Source organism: Protopterus annectens, chromosome 1.part0, assembly GCF_019279795.1.
Source record: "Protopterus annectens isolate FY-2018-M chromosome 1.part0, PAN1.0, whole genome shotgun sequence".
Taxonomy (NCBI): domain Eukaryota; kingdom Metazoa; phylum Chordata; order Ceratodontiformes; family Protopteridae; genus Protopterus; species Protopterus annectens.
The window spans coordinates 689,138,987-689,162,640 of NC_056725.1; the positions used below are offsets into that span (position 1 = coordinate 689,138,987).

General features: G+C 37.7%; 1 protein-coding gene across 1 annotated transcript in view; it reads right to left on the reverse strand.

Annotated features, from left to right (window-relative positions):
* Positions 1-23,219, reverse strand: part of LOC122793921 (latent-transforming growth factor beta-binding protein 4-like) — a 2,484,519-nt gene extending 2,461,300 nt beyond the window's left edge. Inside the window, exon 1 of the mRNA XM_044062009.1 lies at positions 22,970-23,219. Within this exon, the coding sequence (XP_043917944.1) occupies positions 22,970-23,219 (250 nt within the window). The remainder of the gene's footprint in view (positions 1-22,969) is intronic.
* Between the last annotated feature and the right edge of the window lie 435 nt (positions 23,220-23,654).

Here is a 23,654-nt window from a genome sequence, read left to right on the forward strand (position 1 = left end):
AAGTCCTTCTATATGGCACAACTTATAAGTAAAGGTATGGCATCTAGATCCAAGGAAATTATAGTCCTACTGTACTCATCCCTCATTAGACTAATAATAGGGTACAACGTGCCGTTTGGCATGTATCTGACTAGGCATTTACAGCAGCTGGAGCAACCTTAGAGGGAACACACAAAGAAAATAGAAGGTGTAAACAGCATGCCCTTTGCAGATAAAGTCCTATCCCTTTACTCTGTTTCCTATTATCTATTAAGGGGTGACCTATGCTGGACTTACAAGGCACTTACACATAAGCAGGTCAAACAGCATGAGGGTCACCCAATCTAGGGATCAAAACTTAGTTCAGCGACTAAAACAAAGCATGCTTGGAGAGAGAAAATAAGCCTCTCAGAGATAACCTCTTCTTTGGAACAGGCTTCCTTTTCACACTAAGCAGAGCTCTTCTGTAGCCCTCTTCAAATGCAGTTTGGACCAATGGATGGGAAATTGCAAGTTCACATGTGGGGTAGTGCCTATGTCCCTTATGAACATGGACAATCTGTAAGATACTCAAGGCATAGACACAAATCCATGCATTCCTCTTGCCCCTAGCGGCTATATATTGGGTTATATTGGCTAGACTTGCAAGGGCTCTTAAGCTGTTAGCCTAGTAATATCCTATGAAGTTGTAAACCTATTTATTAGTTTAGTGCAGACAAGCATGATTAAAATGTATAGTCTTTTATTGTGTCACATCACATTCATTTATTAAGTGTTGCATCCTATCCTAGCATGTCAACCCATTCTATCCTTTCCAGTGTGTATGCTGTATATTCACCTTCATTTCCCACCCATATGCTTCATGTTATTCTCATTTCTTGACTTAATCTGTACATCTACTATGTACTTCCTTCCCTAGCAGACAGATAAACCTCTGTCCTATTTTCATGTATAGTTCTTAACAGTGAAAGTAAATTAACTAATGCCAATTTGTTGAAAAAGCACATTGAAGAAGTACATATTTCAATTAGTGGACTTAATGCACCACATAAACACACTTACCATCTCTCGAACCAAACTCCCCCTCAACACTGCACAGCCAAACATACCAAAGAGGCAAAAGCAGTCATTTTACTTAATATAACCAACTGTAAGATTGTATCAGCGTAAATGCCACTCTAGATAGTGAGCCATACAACTTCCTGTCTTGTACCACACTTACATTGATCATAACTCAGATTGGCCATTAACACACGCACAAACATACACACATGCAAGCACACACAGTAAACCAGGCAAACCTCTGTTCACACATCCACTAACTGAAGGTAGCCCACATGCACTGCAAGCATCCTGTAATTTGAGACACAGATACACACACATACGCAAAACACCCACAGACACACTCATAACCTTAGGATGAGTGCATAGTCTCCGTTGCATATCAAACATGCTCACAAGTCAACTATCAAACCCTGCAGCCCCACACACACTCAAAGTCACCAACTGCCTTATACAAAATGCAAGTTCTGAAAGCCTTTCAGTAACAAAGCAACCTGCTACATGCATGCAACTCCCATCTCAAGCCCTGTACCCCCCAAACACACACACAATCCATGTCCTGTGTGTGTGTGTGTGTGTGTGTGTGTGTGTGTGTGTGTGTGTGTGTGTGTGTGTGTGTGTGTGTGTGTGTATATATATATATATATATATATGTGTGTGTGTGTGTGTGTGTGTGTTAAAAGTCCAGTTTCTACACAGGACAGAATTCAATTACCTGAATGCCTCCACAGTTATGCTCACACTATCTAAGAATGTGCATCTATCATCAGTTAAAATGAAAGAGTGCTATCATGCAGTGGCTATTGAAGAGTCAGAACTCCACCACCAGGTATACGACAAACAGCATAGCACCCCCATTTCCACACATTACCCTACCTATGTCTATGAATTATGAAAATGGGGATTAACCCTCACACAATGCATTTCTGCCTGTCAGATTTTCCTCACTGCCACTCTTCCAGTATTTACCAAGCCACCAATTTTCCCCTTTCCTCTCTCACTGCTACAGGGTTGGCTATTCATTGCATTGTGCATTTCCCAAGCTGGTTTTGAGCATATTACAGAATATTTTATGTAGCCACATCTTGTGATCATCTTAGATTGTGGCCTCCTTAAGGCCATTTGTGTTGTGTTGCCATTGATCTTTTAGTTGTCATCATGTTAACAACATAACTGCTTGTCAGAAAAATATGTATTAATGTGTGTATGCTTAAATGCTAATTAGAAACTAAATAAGTTAACATTTTTCATTCTATTTTATATGCACTGTTTTATATATAGTTGAGTTTCATATGAGACTGAAAAGATGCTTTTTGAAACTGCAGTGTGTTTCTGAAACTTGCAAGATGCCCTCTGACCTAGTAATTGCTAGCACAGCAATATTCATGTTTATGCCTTTTGGAAATGTACTTGAGAAGCAGGTGGTTATCTGCTAGGTGAGGAGAGAATGAATGAACAATGCTATATCCTGTAAATGTAATGCTTTTAAACAATCAGCTCTGCTCGAAGTATGAGAACATGTGCAGCTGCAGAAGTTTAGAGATAATATAGACAAAGGATTGTTAGAGAAATGAACTACTTGCTTTGTGCTCGAATTAGCCATAGTACCTTGAATGGTAACATTGCATATATCTAACCGGTGGTAGCCAAGGCCACGTTGTTTTCCTTAGGAAGTTTCTCACAAAAATTGATAAATCAGCAGAATATTATGAAAGCAATTATTACTAAATGATGATGACAAAACTTGTGATTCACTACGTCAGCTTGGTAGGCAATGTCTTATTAGAAAGTGTATAAAAATGTAAGCATTTCCTGTTTCTAGTGGGACCTCAAGGGAGGTCATAGTCTCCCTATACTCATCACCCATCAGACCAATGATTGAGTACAATGCCCCATTCGGAATGTATCTGACCCGACACTTGCAGCAGCTGGAGAGGCCACAAAAGTTCCTCACCAAAAGGATAAAGGGTCTCAAAAATCTGTCCTATGCTGCCCGACTGAAAGAACTCCAGCTCTATTCAGTCGCCACGCTTGCTCAGAGGTGACCTTTGCCTGACATACAAGGCCATGTCAAACCCAGATTTGATGAATATGCTTCACCTCAAAAAATCTAGATCAGTCAGAGCCACAAGGGCGGGAGACTTAAACCTCGACACGGCTATTAATAGGACGTGCTGGAGGGATAGATTCATCACCCAAAGACTCCCTATGCTGTGGAACAAAATCCCGGTATATGTGAGGCAGAGCACCTCGCTGGCCTTGTTCAAGAGAAATCTTGACCAATGGATGGGAGATCGCAGATATACCCCAGGGATTACCTCAGTGTCACTGCTCGACAGAGGCACAGCAAAATAATGGGTATAGTTCCCCATACTAAAGGGGTGGTGTAAGCCACAAAACTATGGGCTAGGCTTGTAAATGCCCTCGGGCAGATAGCCTAGTATGAACCTATGAACCTATGAACAAACTCTGTATTAGGACGTTTTTGTCTCCTTGCTACAAGATTAAAGTGCCTTAACCTGAACCTACCGTGTTTTGATCATTTGTAAAGTATATTTTTCCTTTGACACTGCTCCTCTCCGTGTCTTACACTTTGATGTCAGAGATGTTTATGTGCATGGCAGCTGTTCATAAACCTTGCTATACTTTCACTTGAATGTCTCTGTACATGCTATGCACTGATGTGGACTTTTGTTGTAATTCTATATGTTTTGCACAATGAGGCATTTGATACTATTCCTCATTTAGGTTGACTTGCAAATTGCCTGAATGTGAAGAACTCTTGTCTTATAAGGTATTCATTCTTGTTCATCAAGCATTTTGTTTTTTCTACAGTGGAGGCCATCATCAACACTTTCCAGATCTTTTGGAATGGGGAAACCAAAAAAAAAAAAAAAGACTGTTCTAGACTACAACTTATGATTTGCTGAATTTCTTGTTCCTTTTACTTGGATATTTATATCTTAAACATGGTAATAGTTTAAAATATCCCATAATATTTAATATGGCTCTCCACCAAAACGTTATTTCCTAAATGAAACATTCCTCCTATTCAAAAATTAGGTCTTTGCACAGCCTTCCAGTCACCAGTTATTATTAGAAAGTGCTGGGAAATTTGAAGAAACGTGTATAGTACTTTGGCAAAAAGTAAAACCGTAGCAGAGCAGGATGCATTAGTATTCACCCCAAAAATAAATACGTTGATAAAGGAGGAGCATGAAACAATACAGCCTGCAGATGCCACGGCATACCTGCAATGTATTCAGAACTGAATTTACTATTCATGTACTATTAGGGAAACCCTGCTCCCATTATTGCATGCATGCACAGTAAGTAGTTTTATTTTTAAAATCTTTCATGTCACAAGATTAATATGCTGCTTAAAAGAGTATTTAACTATTTTTTAAGGAATGTGAGAATTGTCACTAACCTCTGATATATGTGAGGTAAAGTTTTTTGTACTACGCTGTATGCTAACTATTAATATCCCACCTCCTTCCAAAACAAATTTCTGTTATGTTTGTAAAAGATGGACCAACAATTAAACTAATTCCACAAACCTTCTATTTCTATGGACTCTAGAAATTCATGAGGTGGATTCCCATTTAGGTCCCTCTAGGACCATCTAGAACTACTACCTATGATGGAAGAGGTCAGCTAAGTTTAAAATCCTAGTGATATATTTTTCCTACAATGTAATCTGAAGTAAGAACTGAGTTCTAAATGTTCAGGGATAGCAGATAGAGGAAGTCACATGATGGCTGTTAAAAGAGTAGATGTAATACATAAGGTGAACAAAACTATGTACTATGCTAATTCAGGGCAGTTTAAACAGGCTACCATTCATTTTACTGAGAAGGAAACTGTTAAAAAACAGTTTAGGATCTTCAGAGGAAAACATAGATTTATTCCTGCTTTAGATGATTACTTTGCAGAGAATAACTTATCTTAAAGTGGTACAGTGGTGGTGTGGCAGAATTGTGCTAATACAGGGGCTGTGATTGCTCTGATCCATTTTAGTAACCCACAGAACATGTCTTGGTATGTGTGTGTGTGTGTGTATATATGTATATGTCTTGGTATATGTATAAAGATATATTTATACCAACAAAGTAGAAATCTTGACATCCTGAGCTATATGCCTTCAGATCCCTAATTTAGAGACAGCACAAAATGAGTGTTTAATCAAAAGAAAGTATCATAGGTTCATCAAACTTACAAGCTATACTGTAGAAGTACAAGGCAGATGACAGTTAATAAGCCTGAGTGCACAAGTTTACATTAAAAATAATGTCCAAGAACTTGAACAGTATGAGCAAAGAGCCCCACTGCTAGACAAATAAAAGTGGATGCTTAAAGTTACTGGGACTGCATAGCAAAACATCAAATGGTGTTTGTCACTAACAGATTTTATAAGTGTATTGTAGCATTAGTGCATAAGGCCACGGTGGTGCAGCGGTTAGCATTGTCACCTCACAGTAAGAGGTTTTCTGGTTCGACTCTCGGCTGGAGCGCCTTCTGTGTGGAGTCTGTATGTCCTCCCCATGGTCGAATGACATTTAAAGACATGCAGGTAGGTTCATGCATGAATGGGTGTGCCTTCTTTGAAGGTTGGGTGTCGGGCTGGCACCTCGGCACTGTAAAAATCCACTGCCAATCATTATCGAACCAGAGTTCCGCTGTGGCGACCCCTAACTAGGAAAAGCCAAAAGACATTAGTACTGTAGCAATAGTGCATGGGGTAGAGACCCTATGGTATATTTCTTACCTGAATATATGTATCGGATTAGTTTCCCATCAGAATTCTTACAGCAATATAACCATAAATTTAAATTGGGCCATGTAATCCTTTATGTTCATAGTGTATCTAAAGGAAGAATAGAAATGATATAGTAGAGAAACAATACAAATGCAGTCCAAACAGCCCCACTATGAAGTCTGAAGAATAAAAAAAAAATTTGTTTTAACTGCTAGATGTAGTATTGTCCTCGTATATATCAACAAAGCACCACCAGGATTGCAGTCCAAAAAGAATTAAATGACAGATTTGGTGGGCCAGGGTATTAAAATATTTTAGAGAATGGGCTTGCTGTGCATCAGTACCCTGACTAGAGAATGAACATTCTCCAGCAGGGTATTAATGTACAAGTAATGCCCACAGAAAAACATGCCCACTGCTTCATGGCAGGATATCAAGCCACTGTGGAGTTCGGACTGAGAAAACGGAATGGCCGCCATTACTTTACATTCGCTAAACAGCGCTTCTACCATTTAATGAATGTAAAATAAAATAAAAGTAAAATTAAAAAAAACCTGTGTATGCGTGTGTGTGTGTGTGTGTGTGTGTGAGAGAGAGAGATCAGTTGAGTTACTATTTTACGCTCGCTAAGCAGCATTTTTGCTGTTTAGCGAGTGTGTAAAATAAAATAAAAGCGTGTATATGTGTTAGTATGTGAAAATGTATGCCTGTATGAATGTGAGTGAGAGACAGGTTAAGCTACTATTTTACACTGGCTATGCAGTACTTCTGTTTAGCGAGTGAAAAATAAAAAACGTGTGTGTGTGTTGTATGTGTGTGTGTGTGTGTGTGTGTGTGTGTGTGTGTGTGTGTGTGTGTGTGCATGTGCATGTGTATGTGTGTGTGCGTGAGACAGACAGAAAAACCGAGACCGATAACTCTCAGCACAAGAAATCTAGACAGAGCAACAAATAATGGGGAAACATAGGGCTTAAAATAGGGAAGGATTTTAAATATTGCTCTTATAAAGTTGTTAGAATTACAGGGATTTCATTAGCATGCATTGTTTTCTGAAGCAGAGGTGTGTGTGTGTGTGTGTGTGTGTGTGTGTGTCAGATAACCACAGGCAGCGGCAGCAGCAGCAGTAAAGAGGTTTACAAACCTCTGCACCTTTCAGCTGAAGAAATCTTTGGGGAACAAAGTCTCTAAAATAGAAAATTATTGTTCTTATAAAATTACAAAGCTGCTAAAGTAAAGGATTTGAGTTAGCATGAATTTTCTGAAGGAAAAAGGTCTAAAGCTCAAATGTATGTCATTATTTAGTAATTTCAATCTTCAGTGACTGCCAACCAAATGATTTATGAGTAAGGGACCAAAAATAAAGCAAATAACATGTTTTTTTTAAAATGTTACATTTTAGTTGTAAAATGCTTCAAACACCATTAACATATACTACACCCCTGGGCAGGCGTTAATTACACATTAACACACCCTGTCAGGCATTATTGCTTGCATAATACCATTAAAATGTGACGTGTTACAAAAATTAATTGGGAAATTATCTTTTGAAACCTCCTGAATCATAACTTTTTGAGTCCACAACATGTTTTCCTTACCCATATCTAACTTCAGTGTGTCAAGGAATGTTATTGGGAAGTGAGTGCTCCATTATATAAAAGTCTATTCAAATCGCATCATTAACTGAGAGTTCAATTTGATTTATTGTGACAGAGCAGCAGAGAATCTTAAACTGAATTTTCTCTGTGTAAAATATTCAGAATGTTGAAATGCTTGTAAAACCATTGCACTATTCTGATTTTACAGCATTTGTCAGTAGATAGGTCTATGTGCTTTTGTCTAATATATATTAAAAGTAAGATACAAATTCAAAATAATCAGCCGCACAGCAAACTCAGATCATAGCCTAACAGTATACTTGGTACCATTGTATACCCATATGGTAATATGTGCTCTAAACTAGACTGGCTGCAGGCAAGCTTAGCTAGAAAGAATGAAGTGGTGATGTCACACTCGTTTAGTCAAGATAAGACACACACACACACACACACACACACTCTCTCTCTCTACAACCTTAAAGTACATTTTGGGAGACAATATATAAACTTAACAAGGTACCCACAGTTTGCTGGTACATCAGCTGGACACACCAGGAATCTTGAAAAATAGCCTTTTGCTGGATGATTTCCATTTGCAACATATAATAGTCCTCAGACAGGTGGAAGCGGCAGCATCTGTTCTCCTCCAACCTATATCTGGCCCAATAAAGAAGCCAGAGCTCAGAACACAAGTGTTAGCAAACAGACCAGATAAATATAGCATGGGCAGAAAAGAACAGAATGTGTTAAAGGCAGAATTAGAGTCAGAGCTTGGCAAATGTGGTTCATCTGCTGTGACCCTCAGAAGAAACTAATGTAACACTAGACAGAGAAACTGAAAGGTGGCAAGAATAAAATCCCTGCACTGTACCAGTCTCAAGACTGAAGGAACCACTAGGCAGGATTTCAGCTGCAAAGTGAAGCAGGCAGGCATCAAACAAGGAGACTATTAGCATCATCAGGTCAATGGCTGCTACACCTATAGAGTAACGAAATTCAAAGTAACCCTGAAATGATTGGTAGCAAAGGTTACCACCTGAACAAAACTAAACTGTTTTGTAATACAAGCTAATCTATACTAGAAAGTAAAATACAAATACATAAATATATTGACAACTTTGGGATATGCAAAACAGAGACAATCAGGATGCTCATGAACTCCTGAGGAACATCTTTATACATTGAGGTAGGTGGTACTTAACAAGGTACCCATTGTTTGTTGCTGAACCCATACATTTTTTAGAGTTGAAAATTCATCTACATCCAGGCAGATGCACAACTGAGGGTGATAATGCATCACTGACCTACTATCAGTCGTGCCCTATTGCAAGTGATGAATGATAGACAAGAGAGAGGGTGAAACTGGTGCTGAGATAGGACCATGGCTGTCATGAAGACAATTTCCCTTTATGAATAGCGATTCAAGAGACAACTGCATGAAATCATTTTCAGACAGTTAAAAAGATGCAATGTGTGACCATGCAGCCAAAAGGAAAATAAAGTAAACAAAGCAAAAACTCAACTCATGTAAGTGTATAGAAATGAAACAGCAAGGCAGGTCATAAAATAAACTTCCTTTTAATCATGAATAAAAACACAACAAATATAAAAATAATATAATATAATTTATAAAAATAAAAACATGGCAAAAACAATGTGCCCACAAATTACCACATAGGTGGTAACCCATTAAGTACAGCGAAAGTAATTAGGGATCTGGGGACCCAAGTTGATAGCAATCTCTCCTTTGACAACCACATTGCCAAAGTGGTTAGAAAGACCTTCTACATAGCCCACCTCATCATGAAAGGATTCACATCTAGATCAAGAGAGGTAATCGTGCCCCTTTATTCATCCCTCATCAGGCCCATCATAGAATACAATGCCCCCTTTGGGATGTACCTTACCCGACACCTACAGCAATTAGAAAGACCTCAAAAGTACCTCACCAGGAGGATCAAGGGACTCAAACAGATGCCATATGCTGCTCGGTTAAAAAAACTCCAGCTCTACTCAGTTGCATACTGCCTACTTCGAGGCGATCTATGCCTGACATATAAAGCTATGTCCAACCCAGAATTAATGGACATGCTCCACCTCAGTAAATCTAAATCCCTTTGAGCCACTCGCTCGAGGGACTTGAACCTCAGCACAGAAATAAATAGAACATGCTGGAGGGACAGATTCATAACCCAGAGGCTCCCTTCGCTCTGGAATAGAATTCCAATTCATGTTAGGCAGAGCACCTCACTGACTCTCTTCAAGAAGAATCTTGATGAGTGGATGGGGGATCGTAGGTTTGTCCCGGGGATTCCTTCCGTGTCACTATTAGACAGAGGCACAGTAAACTAAACTTTAAAAAGGGCACAGTATACTCAAATCAAGGGGTGGCGTAAGCCAAACACAATCGGGCTAGGCTTATAAATGCCCCAGGGCAGATAGCCTAGTATGAACCTATGAACAAAACCAATGGTTTAGCACTTTCATCCCAACTACTATAGGGACTTCATCAGAACCATGTGCAAAAAGGAAATTACAGTATAAATAGTAATTAGAATAAAGGTCAAAGATCCTCCTTAAACTAAACGTTCGTGAATGAATTCAGAACTAAGGATTAAAAATATAAATCCTTTTTATAAAAACAGTTAAAATTTATTTTAATAGATGACACGAAAAACTTAAAAAGCTAAGAAGGATAATTTAAAATATGTTGAAGTAATATAAGTGAAAAATACATCTATAAAACTGTGTATGAAAAATCAAGGCAATTCTTATCCCATAGAAAATTATATCAGAGAAATTAAAATAGCAAAATGTGTGTAATGAACTGTGTGTAATGAATTATAATTTAGCCACCCTTAACTTTAAAACTGGTAGTATAGATATGTGTTCATTATTACTGGGGTGATGGAAGCATGTATGGCTCCAAGTTATACCCATTTAGTGATGGCATATTGGGAATTGTACATTTTGCTCACTCTGCCAGATATGAGTTAGTGAAGCATTACTATAGGTTTATTGATGATTTGTTTTTTTGTTGGGAAGGGTGGTGCAACTGAATTGAACCAATTTTTTTCAGAATATGAATGAAAATACTATTTTTTTAAGTTTTCTATTAATACCAATAAGTTGGGCATTCAATTTTTAGATGTAAAAGTGTACATAAAGCAAGTAACTCATTTGTTATATTCCACCATTAGTTATAAAAATTGTTCTACTAATCCAATACTGCATTTTTTCCAGCATGCATCCTACTTATTTGAAGCACATTATTATTAAAGGCAGACTGATGAGATTGCTGGCTTTTTGGATGAGTTTGCCAAAGTACTCCATGACAGATGTGCTTTTAGAGCGTATCCCAGTGAAGTAGTTAAGATGATTATGGCAGGTGTTATTGTGAATTATTTGTCTGTGATAACTCAAAACACAACAAACTGGTCTCTCTTTATGCTTTTGACTTTCACACGGGACAGTGCTGCTATTAAGCGGATCATCAGTAACAGCTGGAGAATTTTGTCAGCTAATGAGGAAGTTAAGAAGGTAGTAGGAGTCAAACCTTTATTTATAAATAAAAAGCACACAATATCAAGTCATTAATGGAAGTGCAACAGAATACAGCACTTATCACTAAAAGAAGTACATTCAAATGTATGAGTTGTGCCATGTGTAGGTACTTTACAGATAGTCGATATTTCACATATTTTGGGGAGGACAGAGCTTACAGTGTACCTGTCTTTTTCACTTGTGTTTCTAAATATGTAGTTTATTTGGCTGACTGCATTTCATGTAAATCATTCTACATAGGAAAAACTATAAGGAGCTTAGGAAGCATGTTCATGAACATGACTATGCAGTTAAAATGAATTATGAGAATGCTTTAGTCAAACATTCAGCAGAATGTCAAGATTTTAAAAAGTACATTTTTACAGTTATTGATTATGTATTTAAAGATTTTAATGGAGATAAGGAGGGGGAACTTGATTTTACAATCCAGTGGAAGATTATGTTCAATACTTATACCCCACCTGATCCGAACAGTAACATTAACTACAAAGTGGTTTTAAATCACCAATTCAACTTTAAAAATTGCAAATGACTGTGTTTTAAGCTGGATATTTATTATTGATTGGATGTATTATGTCATGTGATTTTAACTGACAGTATTTAAATTGATTCAGTTGTACTGATATAAGATCTTTTTGGTCGAAAGTGCTTAACACTTGTTTAATAAAGTAGCTTGTATCCAGTTGTCGGTAGCATTTTTTTTTTAACTAACTTCTCCAGTGTTATGTATATCCTGTAGTTCCTGCCAAGAAGTATACAACAAGACACTTGACCAAACAAATGCTTGCCAACATTTGTGAGCAACTTATCTTTAGTGGAACCTCATTATATGACTTACTGACCTTGGTTCTGCTACATCCTTTCACTCATATTACCTCAGTTCTAGAGTATCTGACAGTTTTAACTGCCTAGAACAAACAAACAAACAAAAAATACAAACAGATAAATGTTTTGGCTTCCCTCACAATTCAGCTTATTGATCTCTCACTTTATCTGGTGCTGAAGAATTAGCAGTGAGTCCATTAACTTTACTGCTAGAATAGATTACATATACTGAATCACAAAGGTATTGCACACACACACACACACACACATATATATATATATATATGGATCTACTACTATTCACTGAAAGCACATTTCACAGAAAATCAAATTAGAGTGCACATTTCACAGAAAGCTCATTTCACCGAAAACACAATTCACTGAAACACATTTCACCGAAAGTTGTAGATAGCCTTTACCCCACTGTAGTGCGACCCTGGAGTTAGTATATATAGTAAGGGGGGGACACCGCCCCCCACAAGGGGGATGTGGGAGGCATAGCCCCCCACATATTTTATTTATATATTGTCAGAGAAAAGTAATATATTGAAATTACATGTATCCATGTATATAATTCAAAATATTTTAAATATGTGGGGGGCTACGCCCCCACACTACCCTTACTATATAAACTAACTCCAGGGTTGCACTACAGTGGGGTAAAGGCCACCTACAACTTTCGGTGAAATGTGTTTCAGTGGATTGTGTTTTCGGCGAAATGAGCTTTTGGTGAAAACTGCACGGTCAAATGTGTTTCAGTGAAATGTGCTTTCGGTGAATAGTAGTAGATCCATATATACATCTATATATATATATATATATATATATATATATATATATATATATATATATGTGTGTGTGTGTGTGTGTGTGTATATATATGTGTGTGTGTGTGTGTGTGTGTGTGTGTGTGTGTGTGTGTGTGTGTGTGTGTGTGTGTGTGTACCACTGAGACAGCTACATGATGTGAGGGCTCAACAGCTCACTAACGATTGCACTTTCTGGTCTATAGTCAAACTAACTTTCACTATGACTTTATAGACTTAGTGTAGTGTGATGTTACCATGGAGTTAGTAATGTATAACTTAGGGGACTGTGAAAGGCAAGCCCTCAGAAATGTGGAGTCTATGGGATTATTTTTTGCATGCTTTAAACATTTTTAAGTTATTCCCCTTGATGTTCAAAAGGTGATAGAAAATGTGGCTCATTTTGTTACCAGTGTATGCTATACCACCACATAAATGTCTTCTTTAAACATGTATTACACACACACAAACACAGTATTCAGAAATAAGTAAAATACTGTTCAATCCTGGTTCTACTGGGATTATTCTGTATGCTATGAGGCAGTGATTTAAATACTGCAGTAATGCTACAGTAGTATAATACGACACCAATAAGTAGTAATACACTTGTCTTCTTGGATGTTATCATATGCAAATACAAAATTCTGGGAGACACTGTGGCTAAGGTAAATTAACCACATGGTCTGGCTGGGACCTATACACAGTGATTGAAATAGCATGGTACAGTGATTTGGTAAATATCTACTGTGTTGTTTTGTGGAGAGCAGTGAAGATTCATGGTATTCACCCATTTCTGTGGATAAGTACTGCCTCCTTTCTCATATGGCCCAATGTCACATGTGTGTGTGCTTCTCTGTGTGGGCACTGTATGAGATTACCTGTGTGTGTGTGTGTGTGGGGGGGGGGGGGTTGTCCTGGTGAGCATGAATGTGTGTTTGTGCATGTCTGTCTGTCTGTCTGCAGGTGCATGTGTGTCTGTGTGACAGCACTGCATGAGTTGGTAGTAGAGCACTTCACGTAGTTGTCCTGTGCTAAGGCTTCATTTAAGAGACAATTGAATGAGACAGTAATAAGCTTTTTTTTTATGTGACTCTTACACGTCTCTGAATCACCATGGCACTGCAGCTGATAATTGGTAAGAATACTCCACAAACACACACACACTTCTCCTCATTTGCATGAATTGATACAAGACACTATGTCATATTTTCCTTTCTGGTGTTCTTGAAAAAAACATGACAGATTAACAAAGAAACCAAATTGCAAATGATTTGCAAATGTTTCAAGGCAAACATTATTCAATGTCTTTCTGCTTATGCCAACAACATTGGTAAAAACACAGTTATATACCAGGGGTGCAACCATACTGGATCTGGTCCTCACTAATAGGGAGACTGCTGCACATCCCCTAGTGTAATGCCTTCCCTGGTAAGGTCAGACCAAAAAATGGTCTCCTTGAAGTAAAAATAAAACCTGGACCCCCCAGATAAACCTGGAATATTCAGGAACTATTCTAAGGCTAACTTTCTGCTATTAAGTGAGAACCTGGCAGAATCTAAAGCCCCCATAAACCCTGAGAACACTTCTGCCTATGCAGAACTGTTCACAGAAACCCTGTACAAGCATGTTAATAGTTATATAGAGGCAGCTGTACCCACCAGGAAGTAGTATAGAACTAACTCAAAAAACAAGCCACCCTGGTGGAATCACAAAATCAGTAGGCTGTATAACAGGAGGAAGAAAATCATGGCAAAAATTAGAAGTTGCAGCACCCAGCAGGATAAAAGCACTCTCATCAAACTAAATTCAGAGGACAAATAAAGTCTATCAAAGCCAGATTTGAGGTAAGTTTGGCATCCCAGACCAAGGACAACCACAAAGCATTCTTTAGCTATGCCCGCAACCTCAAAGGCAATGCACAATAGTGTGCAGAGCTCATTGCAAATGGGACCACCTATACTGAGCCAGAAGCTATAACAAACCTCCTGGCTGGCAAATTCAACTCCAGCTTTACCCCCCCCCCTCAACCTTCCGTCACAAAATATCATCAAGTATAACTCCCCTACTATCACTTGGGAACAGGTCCTTAATGCTCTCTCTAAGACCAAGAACACTGCATCAATGGGCCCAGACGATATCGCAGGATGCCTTCTAAATAGCATGAAACATGACCTATCAGGGCCTCTGGAATTACTATTTAACTGTAGCATCCGATCAGGCTTTATGCCTCATGAATGGAGAAAGGCAACAGTCATACCTCTGCAGAAATGTGGGCCATCTACAGACCCATAAGTCTCACTAGTCTTATATGTAAAGTTCTGGAAGAAATTATCATGGAGATGATCAATAGAGATATAGTAAACCTCCAGACACTGGACCCAACCCAGATTAGTTTCGTCAAGGGCAGATCATGCCTACTCAACCTGGTGGACTTCTTTGAGAAGGTCACCAAAGCAATGGATGAGGACAAAATCATTCAGACTGCCTTCCTTAACCTGGCCAAGGCATTTGACACGATACCCCACTCGGGCATTTTTGACAAACTCAAAAGGTTAGGTACAAATTCTTAGGTCACCCGGTGGATAGCCAACTAGTTCACAGACAGGTCCCAGGAAGTTAGAACTGGGGAGTCTAGCTCTACAAAGAGGCCAGTCACAAGTGGAGTCCCTCAGGGATCAGTCTTTGGAAGCTACTTTTTGGCATTTACTTCTCAGAAGTCAAGGCCAATGTCAGTGGTCTCTGGCCGACTAAATTTGCAGATGATTGCAAATTAAGAGCTGTCATTGAATCTCACACTGACACAAATGTTCTCCAAGAAGGGCTGACACAGACAAACAACTAGTGTCAGAGCCATGAACTAAAACTAAATTCCAAGAAATGCATAATAGTATCTTTTGGGAAGTCATCCACCCCCTGGTAACTATCATATTGGCAACACACCCCTTAGAGTTGACCCAGTGGTCAGGGACTTAGGGACATACATAGATAGTAATCTAGTCTTTGTTCATCATGTGTCTACAGTGGTGAGGAAATCATTCTATGTTGCACAACTTCTAAACAAAGGTATGGCATCTAAGTCCAACGAAGTCATTGTTCCACTGTATTTGGCATTCATCAGACCTATTATTGAGTACAGTGCCCCCTATGGTATGTACCTAACCAGGCATATCCAACAACTGGAACGTCCACAGAGGTTCTTCACTAAAAGAATACAGGGCACAAGTAATATGTCCTATGCAGACCACCTCAAAGCCCTATCCCTGTATTCGGTCTCTTACAGGCTTTTGAGGGGAGATCTATGCCTGGCATAAACGGCATTATCGGACCTCACTCTGATGGACCTCCTGTATATCCACAAAACAAACAACACCAGAATTACCCATTCTAAAGACTTAAACCTTGCTTGTGATATACATAGGACCTGCTGGAGAGATAGGTATGTATCCCAGAAACTACCCCATCTATGGAACAGGCTCCCCATCCATGTGAAGCAGAGTTCCTCCCTAACCCAATTCAAGCACAACTTGGACAACTGGATGTGAGACTGGAAATTCATCCCTGGTTTGGCACCTATGTCTCTAATGGAAACATGTAACCTTGTAAGTGGTTCATCTCCCAGGCCCATGTTTACAGTTATCGAGGTTATCAGAACTTGTCATAGATTTCTGATCAAGGCTAGGCTTAAAAAGGCCTTGTGGTCGTTAGCCTAGTAAAAATCTATGAACCTATAAACTTATGAGCAAAATATCTCATTAGAAACAAGTATAAATCCTTCATCTGTTGTATTTGGCTTTTGTATACATTACAAGGTCCATTGATGACATTTTATTCAAATATGCTATTTCTATCACTTGGTTTCCCCCATTATTTCATAATGCATTTATTGAAATATTGCTTCTGTACACAAATGAGGTTCATTTGCAAATGTTTCATTCAATAAATATGGAAAAAAATCAATACAGAGCATAAAATGAAAAAAAGAAACTTCAATGATATAATCTGTTTCCTTTTTTACATTGTATGACACATAATAATTGAAAATGTTCATGGTAGAATGCAAGTCTACAAAGGTTCTAGGGGTGTTTTGTATTTGCATTACTCATAGGTAAGTACTAGGCTAGCTGCCCTTGTGGACTATTTTAAGCCTAGCCACTTTCCCTTTTTATGCTCAAATTTAACTATCCCATTTGATTAGATATTGGCCTTACCCATTCTACTGTTGATTATATACTACCCCTAGTGAAAACAACTAGGATACCACTGTAGATAATTTGTAGGGACCTGTGAATGGGCTAAAGCATTAGCAGTACAGGGGGCAGTCCCATTCACCATTCATGCTCTTGAATATGGATACAGATGAATTCTGTTTTACATGGCTGGGGAGTCTGTTCGACAGCAGCAGTATTTTCTGCGAGCTACAACTACTTATCCAAACTCTTGTATTGATGCATAGACTGGGTATTTCTGATGACATTAGACTTGCTGATGTACAGTAAAACCAGCTGTATTGGGTCAGAGGATGCCTAGTATTCCAGACACAGCAGTCCATTAAATGCCAAGTACAATGACAGAGCTTTGAGTAAGTCCATTCAGCACATCTTGTTTAGGTCTTGGATCCTTTTAATAAGGCATCTCTTTGGGCATTCCAATTGTTGCATATTTCAGGACCGATACATGCCAAAGGGGGTATTATACTGAAAGACTGGCCTAATGAGGGCTATAAAGGGGGGCAATGATATCTATAGATCTAGATACAACCCCTTTCTTTATAAGCTGTGCAATATGAAAGGACTTTCTTTCATGCTGCTCAGAGGTTGGGTCACTGTCCACATAAGTTCCCAAATCCTGAAAAACAAGACCAACTTTCAGGGGCATATAATGTCAATCTGGTAATTCCCTGGGATAGATGACTTCTGAAAGAATACAGTAATATACTTTTGGCATTTAGTTTCACTCTGTGATTTTGAACACAGTTATTTATATGGGACAACCTTACAGCAGGATGACCAAGCCATTTGGGGATTCAGTGCTTGGAATTATCCACAAACCTGGTCAGCCAGAGCTCTTTGATATTGACTTATACTTCAGAGAAGTAGATGTCAAACAGGAAAGGTCCCAGCAGAGAACCCTGGGGGACTCCACTGGTGACTGGTCTCTTGGTGGAGGCAACTTCCCAGTTTTGATTTCCTCCATGCTATATGTGAGCCAATATCAATGCAACAATTGACACAGAGATTTTGTCCCAGTTTATTTAGCTTTTCTACTATGCCTGAGTGGGGAATTGTGTCAAAAGCTTTGGCCAGGTTGAGGTATAAGGTGTGTACCATTTTACCTATCCACTGCTTTGGTGACCTTTTCAAAAAAGTCCACCAAACTGAGTAAGCATGATCTACTCTTGATGAATCCACACTAAGACAGTTCCACTGTTTGGAGCTTCCCTATGTCCCTATTGATTAGTTCTATGATAAGTCTTTTTATGGCTTTCCATATGAGGCCGGTCAGATGTATGAATAAAATATGACCAGCCACAGATTCCACAGCAAATTTATTGCTCAATAAAGTACAAAAATCTCTCTCTCTCTCTCTCTCTCTGACATCTAGGCTGAAAAAGCCTTCAAGGAGTAAAGAAACATCATAAAAGAACTTGCCTAAATACTAAAAACATGACAATAAAACAATTAGGCAATTAAATTAACAATCTCCAATTGAACTCTTCATTCAACCCATGTGGGTATAAAGTATCAAACTTAAGAATGTATACTGCTTCCTTAAACAGAAGCAGTTTTTTTAAGATTACTTATATCATATAATGACACATCTATTTTTTTCTAAATTAGTGCCTTGTAACCCTTCATTATTACTATTATGAAACTGTTGAAAATGTGTTGCACTAGAACTTTATAATTTCTGATTATAAATATCACTTGCATGCTCCAATAATCTCACTTTAAATGCCCTCTTTGTTTCCCCAATATAAAATAAATTACAGGGGCATTTGAGGGCATACACAACACCTTGAGTGTCACAGGAAAAATTGTTCCAAGTTTGAAATGAAATATTATTAATACTAGGAAAACTTTGAACTGTAAATTTACAAGCTTTACACTTATTACAACAAATAGTCCCTGTAGGATGTAAACTATGTGGTACATTAATAGATGGCATACAAAATCTACCCTTCACTAAGAAGTTATGAATATTTCTCCCCTTCTATATGAAACACCAAGAGTGGCATTCAACCAGGAAGAAACATTTTTTAAAGAACACAAATATTTCCAATGATATTTTACCTGCTCTATAACTATATTACTGAAACATCCAAAAGTTGTAACAAAATAAATCATGTCCTTGTCATTTCTATTACTAGATCTAAAAGGGGCCAGAAAATATCTATCATTAATGTCGAAACATTGCACAATTTATTCCAACTCTTTTCAAGTAAACTTTTACTATAGCCTCTATTACAAAACATATCTACAGTTATTCCTAATTCCCATCTGAAATCACAAATATTATCACATAATCTGTAAATCCTAAGCATCTCACCAAATGGGAGTGCTGCAATAGTGTGTGAAGGATGGCAACTATCACCATGTACATACTGTGTACCATGATCAAATTTTCTATGTACAGAAGTGAATAATTCAGTACCATGTTTAATACTAATAACCACATCCAGAAAGGGAATACACATACCTAACTTAAGACCATCAAATTGCAAACCAAACCTATTATGCAACATTTTAACAAAATGAGATACCAGTTCTAAACCACCTTTAGCTATAAAAATTAAATCAACAATATATCGGAAATATCTGATGACATGATCACAAAAAAATTTATTTGTATAAATATATTCACTCTCAAAAAGACCCATGCACAAATTGACATACATGGGGGCAAATGCAGCCCCCATTGCTGTGCCTTTTTTCTGCATATAAAGGTCGTTGCTAAATTCAAAAAAGTTGTGAGAAAGGCAAAAATATACCAATTCAACTATATATTCTGTTACTGGTGAACTACCCAAAAAAAAATCTTAAGGCTTCCAAGCCAAAATTATGGCTAATATTAGTATAGAGACTTTTAATATCAATAGTGAAAAGGTACATATCATTCCACTTAACATAATTTATTTTAGCCAAAAAAGTCAAATACATCACTACTGTAGGATGGCAAGATGTAAACGACAGGTGCTAAATAACTATGCAAAAATGAACCCAACTTGTGAGTAAAATACTCACAACCTGAAACTATAGGCCTCCCCAGAGGCTTAACTAGATTTTTATGTATCTTGGAGAGGCAATAAAAGTAGGCCATTTTACATCCATCTAGTTAAAAATTCTTTTTTACATCTGCATCCGAAAAATATCCAAGTCTATTACCTTTATGTAGTAACTCAACATATTCAACCAAGGCTTGCTGATACATGGACACATCAATCTTATCATATGTCTCATCATCCTCTAAATGTTCCAAGCACATATCTAAATATTGGGTATAATGCATGATAATCAACTTGTTTCCCTTGTCAGAGGGTTTGAAAACAATCTCCCTCATTTTACTTACATTTTGAAGAGTTTTCCATTCCATAACAGTTAAATTACAATTAACTAGATGTCTATTCCTATTAAAGTTAGAAAGCACATCCTCTATCACATAATTTAACATATTAGAACAATGGGCTACTTCTTCATTCAAAAAAAGGTGGTAGAAAATCAGTATTTATACAAACATTATGTGTATCTAATCTACAATAGGCATTAGGCAAGCTATCAGAGTCACAAGTATAAAGACTTTCACACAAAGTATTCATACTATCATCACAGTTAATTAAATCAACTTCTGAATGAGAATCTCTAAAAAAAATACTTTAAATTGGTTGATGGTCAGATGTATGAGTCTGTAATTACCTGGGTTTATGGAAGGTCCACCCTCATGCAGGTGAATGAATGTAGCTGTTCTCCATTTGCTTGGTACAAAACCTGTATGGAAACTGAGGGTAAACAGTATTATTGGAGGTATGGCTAAATCATGCTTCATGCTATACAATATGCATCCAGGGATATTGTCAGGACCCATTAATGCTGTAGTTTTAGCTTTTGATAGCATTTTCAGGACTTGGTCTTGTGAGATAGCTAGAGGTGGGCCAGTTTCAGGTATATCTTGAGGGACAGATAGAGGGGAAAGAGTCTTCAAAGCCTATTGATTTTTGGTGACAATACACATAGTCTCACACTAAGAATTATATAAGAGAAAACAAATTTGGGCATAATACACACAGTACTGCAAAATTAAGTAACAAAAGTCTATAATGATAAATTGTGTTAATGTGGCATGAAGTAACATACCCAATTTATTTCAGGTACTACAGATAGTGATGAATTACAGGAAAGAGGGGTAGCCACAAATAAGTGCAGTTTCTCCTGAGCAGTGGTAGCAGATTACTGAAAACTTTGTAACAATCCTGAATCAGGCTCCATAAAGCTTGTGTGCTACAGCAGTTAGGGTTGAGAATGTAGGCACTTGCAATATCCAAGAGGATTCTTCTTTCTTGTCATTGATCAATATATCATAGTCATTTTGTATTACGGTTTAAGATTCTAACCTTTGTATATAGGATGCAGGTATAAGTGAGACCAGATAAGTTCATGAGGAGTCAGACTAGAAGTTTCAAAATCATTCCGGGATAATATAAAAAAGTCTAGGCAACCAAGACTTTTACATGACTGCTTTACAGGCGAGTGTCATGAAATGGTTAGAAGTCAAAAGATAGGATACAACCTGTAATTGGCAAATGAACCATTTCAGTTTACAAACCCAAACGACCCCCTGGCCAACTCCTACCTTCCTATACTACAGCAAAAAAATGGAACTCCCTTCCTCCCCTTCTAAGAGCCACTACAAACTATGAACACTTCAAATCTCTTCTCCATTCTCACCTCTCCCAAAATTGGAAATGTAATTGCATACTTCCTACCTGGATCTCAGTATATCCTAGTCCCCCCCCCCCGTTCCCTTTCCTTCAGGTGCTCTTATCCCACTGCCCACTTGTATGCTTACTCTCACCTTTAAATCTTTTGCCTTTTACATAAGGTGTTCTTCTGGACTCAATCACAAAATGAACATTAGTTTATCTGTCCTCTTTCTGTCCTCTTCTGGACACCTCTTCTCCTTTAATTTATTTGCTTCTCCTTCACTTCTCCCATGCTTCTCTGCTCTTGCATTCAAACTCTATCCATAATTTCCTTTTTTCTTTCTTACTCTACTAACATTACAGTTGCATTAATATATCATTTTCTTATGTATACTGCCCAATGTACTTCATTCTTTTTGGAGATTGTTAAAGTACTATGCTATTAGAACAGAGAGTGTTTTTGTGTGTAATGTATTAGTTTAGAGCTTTTCTGCTATGTTTTTGTGTGTAATGTATTATCATGGAGCTTTTCTCCCCGGGCCTCCACTGAAAACGGGCTTTCGGGCCCAGTGGACTTCCCCGGTTATCAAACTGGAAATAAATAAATAAATAAAGTGCATTCCAGACATACCTCTCAACTGTCCAGATTTTTGCCTCATATATTTGGCCTTTTTGTCATAAAATTTATGGTTTTCTGGCAAATCACTGAGAAGTGAAGGCAATAAATGACATGTGTTTGAGTTTTAGATTTCATATCCTTCAGAAAAATGCATGCTAAGACAATTCCTGGTGTTCTAGCAACTTTCGAAGATTATAAGAGCAATATTTAAAATTGTCCCTACTCTTGGGCCTTTGTCCCCCCAATAATTTCAGGCTTTGTCCAGATTTCATGTGCTAAGAGGTTGTATACTTTCAGAGAGGAGACTGGAACTGACATGAAGTGCTCCTGCAGTGACTTATGGAATCCATATTGCACATATACAGCCTGGAGGATTCTAAAATAGATGACCACATAAGAGAATTCCTGTTAGGATAATGTACACCTGTCAGTGCTCTGTCATATGGAAAAATAGTACTTTTTTTTTTGCTTTCTTTTGAACCTATTTGAGTGTAGAAGACTCTAGTATGATTTCATTAACTGCCATTCATAAAATTATTTCTGTTCTCATATCTCAAATCTCATTTATAATTGTTTACCACTGCCTTCATAGGTCATTATCTACAACAGAATTCTTCTATGTATGAAGCATATTTCATGTGCAAACACTAGTAACTTCAGCTTCAGTGTTTCACGCATGACATGTGTATATCTCTCAAACTAACAACTGTATCAACCAAAAGTGATCTCAACAAATGCACTGTTTTGTGAAACTAAGACTGTCATTAAGAAAATCCTGGTTGGGAACACTGTGTGTCCATCACAGACTTCATGGTCCTGTATCTTTATAGGTCAGGCAGTACCTACCATCATGCTCAGGACGGTGATTAGAAAGTGGCAAAGTGTACACCGACTTAGTTACAGATTGTTTCACTGCTGAGGTGATGTTCTGATGCTGTGCTGTGGCTTGTGTCTTCATTTGTTCAGCAGGAGCAAATATCTGGCAATATTTTCCTGTGAAATTTGCTCGGCAAAGACATTTATCTTTTTGTATGCAGACACCTCCATTTTGGCATAGTAGTGGACACACAACTGCAAAGAAACAAACATATTTCATGATAATGTATAAAATACGTTGCATATAAGTTATTCATACATATCTATATGTGTATATCTATATCTATTTATATACATATCTATATATATATATATATATATATATATATATATATATATATATATATATATATATATATATATATATTTCGATGTCTTTGTGCGTGTGTGTGTGTGTGTATATATGTGTGTGTGTGTGTGTGTATGTATAATGACTATATATATATATAAAAGAGAGATACGTGCCCACACACACACACCCTACATATACCAAAGACTGTTGGAATAATGAGGTACAGTGACACTTCTTCACCTAGCTTTGCTGTTAGTTTTACAGTCTGTCTTGGAGGGGATCATAGTTCTTATATCTAATATAAATGCTGTCAAGTGTAACAACAGTAAACCTTTTAAGGGCATGTGAGGACACTGGAGAGAA